Here is a 7054-nt window from a genome sequence, read left to right on the forward strand (position 1 = left end):
AAGACAGACTGTCCCAAAGGACCAAAGGTAGAGCTGACAGTTGTAGGGACAGAGGCCTCAGTGAAGGAGAGCGCCCAACTGTCTGGAGCCTATAATCCTCTTGGGGCGTTCCTCATGCAAGAGAAGGGAGTCCCAGAGTCAATCGACGCCTAGGGCCAGGGGACCCTCAGTGTAAAGGACCGAAGAGAGCAGGAGGGGCTAGACACTCTATCCTTACTTGTGAGGCTACTTGAGGTACAAGATCTATGAAGGGCCCCACGCTCCGCCCCTCAGAGAAGTGGCTGGCAAGGCGGAGCGCATACGAACCAGAGAAAAGGTTCTTCTGAGGCAGGAGGGATGGTGGACGTGGAGGTAGGGGGATCGTGGGCAGTAGCGGTGGGAACTCTGGCTGGTTCTACCCGTTTCTCGTCAAGTCTCCCGGGACCCACTTGCAGGCGGGGTGGTGTGGGCGCCCGCCCCTACTGCAGGAGAAATCAAACTGGGACTGGTTGGCGGCCGAGCCAATCCCGGAGCAGATGGGCCAGTTTCGTCCAATAGCCGCCGTGAATATTAATGAAAGCCGACGCGGCGGCGAGCAGAGCTCCATTCAAAAACAGCAGCTATTGTCGCCACGGTCCGCGCGCGTCGCCTTGCAGGTTCTGCCTTCTGGTCTTGCGGGGACCGACGCGGGTGGAAGCTGGGAGTCCATGGCCGTGGCAGCGATGGCCGAGCGTGGCCGCCTATCGTACGCTGCGCCCGCTCCTAGCACTGAGGGGCTACCGCGAGCCTTTCTCCAGAGCCTGCGCACCCTCTTCGACATCCTGGACGACCGGCAGCGCGGCTACGTGCACCTGCGCGAGATCGAGTCCCGCTGGCAAGGTGCAGACGCACGCGAGCTGCCCTGCGGCGTGCTCGAGGGCCTGCGCCAGGTGGCCCCGGCCAGTGGCTACCTGACCTTCGAGCGTTTCGTGGCGGGCTTGCGCACCTCGCTGCTGAACGCCGATGGCGGCCCGCGGGATCAGGCACGCGTCGCGGCCCGGCCTGGGGACCAGTCGTCCCTGCAGCAGCGTCTGATGTTCGCACCGGCCGATGAGCCGCGGACTGTCCTGGAGAGGAAGCCTCTGCCTCCGAGTGCGCGCCCTGCTCTTGTTGGCCCCGGTGGCACCTCCCGGAACCCTGAGCTATTATGTGTCCCGGTGGAGGCGGCGCCCTGCCCTACAGAGCCCGAGCGGCCCCTGAGCAAGGCGCTGGAGCGGATCCCTAGCGCGGATTCCAGTGAGTTTGGGTGACTCTCAGTCCCACCTCGTAATTCCAGGCTAGAAATCGGCAGGGTCTTGACTGAGGGATGGAGATGGGGATGACTATGGGGACACCCCAGAGCCTCTTAAGCAAGGTTGGGGCCACCTGGATGGATAGGGGCTTTGGCCTGTGCCTGTGTGAGCTACGGGCAGAGGCCTGATACCAGGGCCGAGGGCAGGTAAGTGACTCTGATCACCCAGGAGAAGTCCACTCTGTCTCAAACCTGAGCTAGGCATTGGAACATGTGTGGCTGTGAGAGAAGACATGTGCCTGCTGTCCCTGTCCTAGACCCGAGGACATCTGGGTCCTCGTCCTCATTTATGCGTAGCTTGCATATGCACACGTTTCTTCTTAAAAGTGCTCATGCCCTCATGCTCTAACCTGTCCTGAAGGTCCTTCTCAGTGCCACCCTGCAGAGACTACCCGGCCTGCTTCTCCAGCCAGGCAGAGGAGGCAGCACAGGAGCACCTAGCACAAGTGCTGAAGAAGGTTGGGTATGATGTTGAGGAGGGTGTGTGTGTGTGTCCCACAGCAACTGCTGTGCTGTGCTGTTGCAGATACACCGCCAGACAGAGACCACAGTCTCTGGGGAGTCCAGCAGGCTCCTCTCCCTCCTTCCGGTCTAGTTGGCAGGGACAGGAGCCTGTTGAATAGCCCCTGTCTGCCTTGAGAACAGGACCTGCATTATGCCCAAGCGTGGGGGCAGGTTCTCAGGAACCCTCTTCCAACGCTGCTCCCCATTCATCCTGTGCACTGCCCTGTCAGGGTTGCCCACTCGTGGCAGGCAGCTGCCAGTCCATTTTGGTACCGGCCACTGCTCTGCCAGCCTCACTAGACCTCTCCTACCTCAGCCATATCCTACCACCTCAAAACAGGGATTTGGCAACAAGGCCTTAACTCCCTTGCTCCTGAGCATGGCTGGTCATCTCGGTGTGAGTTTGAAGTCAGCCCTGGGATGGGACTGTGTAACGGACAGGTTCAGGGTTTGTCTGTGATGCAGATCTGTTTTACCTTGTATGGCCCTGAGTCACTTACTCCTGAAAGCCATGTGCTCAGGGACCATGACTGGGCAATATTTAGCCATTGCTTTGTAAGCCTAAAGCTGGCTCTAGCTCTAACTTCTTTAGATGTTAGCCAAGGTCCAGATAAGGATAGTGGCATACTTGACAAAGCTCGCTTTGGAGGAGCCTCAGAGCCACTTTAGCTCCACATGAACACATACTGCCTCAAACGCCCAGTCCGATGGTATATGCCCCCTTTCTGTTCGAGTTAGGCACAAGTCCCAGTTCCTTCCTAGAACTCACTGCCAGTACCTGCTCTGGCCCCGCCCTCTGGAGGCAGCATCCTTCTTTGCAGCTCTCATTGCCTCACCCTGAACCTGCAGGCCACTGGGCACAGCAGGCTGGGACATGAACTTTGGGGCCTGCTGGGGACTAGAGTCTCTGTCATGCACATCTGAGCCAATTATTGTCCCTCTGCCACTCACTCCTATGGCTTAGCCTCAGGGGTGGTCCTGATGCCGGAGACAAGGTTGGAGGGCCTGAGGGAAGCTGCCTTCCCCACTACCCGCACCCCACTTCTGGTAAGTGGGGAGGCCCTCCATACTATGTTCACAGGAGTCTTTGGCAAATATGTGCACTGCCTCTGCATATATGTACAGCTTGCTTTATACTGTGGTTGCTTCTGGGCAAGAATTAGGTCTCCATCACCAATGAAGAATTAGTTTTCCCACTTCAGGTGCTGTGCCACAAGGCCTGGTGCAGTTGAGAAAGGTGTGGAGGGAGTCAGAGGGTTCTCCCTGCCCATCTGTTTTTGTTTGTTGGTTTGTTTGTTTGGTTTGTTTGGTTTTTGTTGTTGGGGGTGTTTGTTTGTTTTTCTTGACACAGAGTATCTCTCTATACTTCTGGCTGTCCTGGAAATCACTACGTAAGCCAGATGGCTTTGAACTCACAGAGATCTACCTGTTTCTGCCTCCTGAGTGCTGGGATCAAAGGCGTGGGTCACCACACCAGGGCCTATCCATTTTGTCTCTTAGCCTTTACTCTTTGATACTCTTGATAAGTATCTGATATGTTTTGTCAGGCACTGGGTGACTCCCTGCCTCTGCTCCCTGCCCCCCAACCTCTCAGGGCAGGTGAGGGAGGCAGGGTAAGCAAGGGGAGACCAAGTCCTAGCTGGACACAAAGTCAACAGATAAAGCAAAAGCACACTCAGGAGTCAGTACTGACAGAGGTTCCCAGCACAGGCCTGGTCCCTGGGGTTTGCACTGTCAGAGTTAACTGGGGTGGGGTTGGGGGGTTAGTCTGGAAGGGCTGGGGAGCCAGGATGAGATTATGAGGACATTCGGCTGGCCCAGAGTTAAGCTATGACTCTGACTGTCTGTTACAGGTACAGCAGCCTGCAAGACCCTGGACATGGGCACAGGTGAAACCCGGCAGGCTCTGCGAGCCCGAGGCGAGCGTCGAAGGCATACCATCACCAACGGTGTGGACTGCAGCCTGGTGAGAGGGGCCAGAACTCTGAGGGACTCTATGTTGTCCAGAAGGTTGGGAACCAGGGAGAATCCATGAGCCTGGTTACTTGGGGAATCTCTCTAGGAAAACTGGTTAGTCATGAATCTTTTTCTCCCTTCCTGGGCTTAAGGGAAGACAGACAAAGTCAGGCAGAGGGAGAAGAGGCTTCTTAGGGACGCCTGGAGCCGGAGTGTGAGGTCCTGCTCTGCCTACCATGTTAGGCTCACCTCTGCAGGCCAGCTTAGTGCACAAAAGGCACGATTACTTTAAGCTGACGTACTGAGTCTGTTTAGTCACTCCATTGCCCTGGGGAAGCCTCAACAGAGGGGCTGAGAGGCCAGTCTCCACTACCACCATCATCAAAAGAGGAGGAATTGGGCTATGTTCGCCAAGGCATAAGTTCAAACCTTCCCTGCATAAGCTGGTGCTTTCCATGTGTGCATTTGCAGACTGCACATGTGCTGATGTAATTGTGTCTGTGTGCTGGTCTTCCTGTGCACGGGTCTCAACTTTCACACCTGCAGCTCCTGGAGCACACAGGTGTGTGCAGGTGTGCATAGTGCCAATCTTCTTGCTAGCATGAGTGCATTCCTATGTGCACATGTGTGTTCTAGTTGAAGCAGATGAAGGAGTTAGACCAGGAGCAGGAGGTGCTGCTGCAGGGCCTGGAGATGATGGCTCGGGGCCGAGAATGGTACCAGCAGCAGCTGCAGCGTGTGCAGGAACGTCAACGCCGCCTGAGCCAGAGTAGAGCTGCCTCTGTGAGTGCCGGGCCACCCCTACCAACAGGACCCACGTTACCCTGGGTGGGCTCCCTCTAGGCTCTGAGCTGAAACTTGAGAGGAACAGGAGTGTCAGGTGCAGGGATTTCCTCATGGCCTGGCATTCCCTGCTTCTCTTCCAGGACCTTGGGGCTGAAGGAAGCCCCCGCCCTCTGGGGAGGCTGCTGCCCAAAGTACAGGAGGTGGCCCGATGCCTGGGGGAGCTGTTGACTGCAGCCTGTTCTGGCAGAGTGAGTGGTCTGGAGGCTGCCTGCCACCCCTTGTCCTTGTTCTGGAAGCTATGCCAGGAGAGGCCTGGCTGACTGTGTACTCCCACAGGCTCTGCCTTCATCCTCTTTGGGGCCCCTGGGCCCTACCTCACCCTCAACTCCAGTCTGGCAGCAGCAGACCATCCTTATGCTGAAAGAACAGAACCGGCTTCTCACTCAGGTGAGGTGTGGGAAGATGGGGCTGGGGCTGGAGGCCCAGCAAGCCCTGACCACCTCCTGCCCGCCTGCCCAGGAGGTGACTGAGAAGAGCGAGCGCATCACGCAGCTGGAGCAGGAGAAGTCTGCACTCATCAAGCAGCTGTTTGAGGTCCGAGCTCTCAGCCAGCAGGATTCGGGGCCTCTGGACTCCACTTTCATCTAGTTGGTTGTACATCTCTAGGATGAGTGCACACAGACTTCACTTCAGCTCCATGGCACTGCTGGGAGCCTGTCGTCTGACTGAAGACCAGCAGCTGGCTTAGACCTTGGAGTCCTGAGGGACAGGAGTGCCAAGCCATGGCCGACTTGGGTGCTGTTCAGAGATGTGCTCTGCCTGAAGCTTCCCACTGTCAGTGGGAAGGATCATCCTCATATTTACCTGATCTCAGGCAGCCCTGACAGAGAACTGGGCGTGTTTACAGCTGTCCTGACCCCTCTTCCAGGGGTCCCCAGGATCACTGGTGTTTAGTTAAAGGTACTGGTCACACTGGGCTGTATTTCTCATAATGCCCAGCAGGGGCCACTGTTTGAACTGGGTTCCTCTGCCCTCTGTCTCACCGTGGTATTATTAGTGAGAGAGTGAGCAAGTAGATTTTTGTGCTGAGGGTGGGCTAGGAGGCCCAGAGACCAGGAGGTTAAGGGTTCCTTCTCTCCCCCAGGGCCATGATAGAGAGGTGATTGTGGCTCAGATAGGAGCAGAAGGGAGACATGAAATGGGAGGAGGAGGGGCCATCTAATAGAGGGCTCTGTTGGTGCCTGTTGGAGAGCCACAAAGTCAGGGGTTGTGTGTAACAGAGGCTGAGAAAGAATGGACCAGGCTAGTGTGGCTCCTAGAAGTAAGCCAATAGCTTGGTTTACCCACCTTACCAAAACTAACTGTCTGGGGAAAGACGGCAGCAAGGTAGCTCAGGTTGTGGCCATCCCCATAGGGAGATCCTATGCCCCCAAATGGATAAGTTTGGGCCTCCCAGCCAATTCATGGAGTGTGCTGTGGGCAGAATACACCATATATACATTTTTTTTTTGGTTTTTCTTCTTCTTCTTCTTCTTCTTTTTTTTTTTTTTTTTCTTTTTTCTTTTTTTTGGTTTTTCGAGACAGAGTTTCTCTGTGTAGCCCTGGCTGTCCTGGAACTCACTCTGTAGACCAGGCTGGCCTCGAACTCTGAAATCTGCCTCTGGTATTGGGATTAAAGGCATGTGCCACCACACCCAGCACATCTGCGTCTTTTAATGTCCTGCGTGGCTCTGCCGTGCCATCGCTGACTCAGCCATAGAACAGCGGTCCGGGTGCGCAGGAGGAGCCGAGCCTTTGGATAGCACTTTTTCTCTCCTCATCTCTCCCATTGGCAGACTGGATGAGGAGAATCTATTTAGCCTGGTCTGGTGGAGCCAGGTGCTTACTATCAAAAGCACTGTAACGTTGCAGGTGGATTCTGTGGCCTGGAGACTCCAAAGTGGAATATGGACCCCTTGTGTTTGGTCTGCAAAGCAACCTGGTCAGGTACAAGCTAGTCCAGCACCCAAGCCATCTACTTCAGGAACTGGAGTAGTTTCCGGGCATGAAAGTTAGTTTTAAAAAGTTGTTGTGTTCTGAGCTCAGCCTACCCAGGTGAACTTGCCTTAGACCAGTGCCATCTAGAGACAGGTCTCCATGGCAACAGGTTGGATCTTCCCCCCCCCCCACCTCCCAAGATGGCTTCCTTTGTGTTCCTTGTTTTACCTCTGTACTCTTCCATTCCATGGCTTGGCATTCCTATCCCTCAGGTCCTGGGAACACTAGTCTCCAGACGCATCCTGTGACATATCAAGAACTGGGGCCTGCCTGACTCCGCCCATCCCATAGAGACAGGTTTCAGCAAGGTCTGGGCCTTGCCAAGATCTTCAGGTGGCCAGACCACCTCAGAATCACAGCTTCAGGTTCCTCTTGGCTTTGCTCAAGCCAGCTGCTCCATCACAAAGCAGAATCCGTTCTCTGCACACTATGTCCTGTTTAAATTTGCTCATGTCACATGCC

The 7054-nt window shown here is 55.5% G+C and overlaps 1 protein-coding gene across 2 annotated transcripts; it reads left to right on the forward strand.

Annotated features, from left to right (window-relative positions):
* The first annotated feature begins 590 nt into the window (after positions 1 to 590).
* Positions 591 to 6058, forward strand: Sapcd2 (suppressor APC domain containing 2). 2 transcript variants are annotated; one of them, XM_034507750.2, is made up of 7 exons: positions 591 to 1260; positions 1681 to 1767; positions 3667 to 3779; positions 4406 to 4552; positions 4696 to 4803; positions 4892 to 5002; positions 5075 to 6058. In XM_034507750.2, exons 1-7 carry the CDS (start codon positions 687 to 689, stop codon positions 5201 to 5203), a joined length of 1269 nt encoding a protein of 422 aa, XP_034363641.1. In that variant the 5' UTR covers positions 591 to 686; the 3' UTR covers positions 5204 to 6058. The 2 variants fall into 2 exon arrangements, with proteins under 2 accessions (XP_034363641.1, XP_034363642.1); XM_034507751.2 differs by lacking the exon at positions 1681 to 1767 and having other exon boundaries at positions 591 to 1254.
* Positions 6059 to 7054: the final 996 nt, after the last annotated feature.

The sequence above is a fragment of the Arvicanthis niloticus genome, chromosome 6 (genome assembly GCF_011762505.2).
Source record: "Arvicanthis niloticus isolate mArvNil1 chromosome 6, mArvNil1.pat.X, whole genome shotgun sequence".
NCBI lineage: Eukaryota > Metazoa > Chordata > Mammalia > Rodentia > Muridae > Arvicanthis > Arvicanthis niloticus.

Coding starts and splice junctions, on each gene's coding strand:
- Sapcd2 (XM_034507750.2), top strand. CDS start 687: ATGGCCGTGGCAGCGATGGCCGAGCGTGGCCGCCTATCGTACGCTGCG. Junction 4,553..4,695: donor GCCAGAGTAGAGCTGCCTCT/GTGAGTGCCGGG, acceptor CTTCTCTTCCAG/GACCTTGGGGCTGAAGGAAG. Junction 5,003..5,074: donor AGAACCGGCTTCTCACTCAG/GTGAGGTGTGGG, acceptor CCGCCTGCCCAG/GAGGTGACTGAGAAGAGCGA.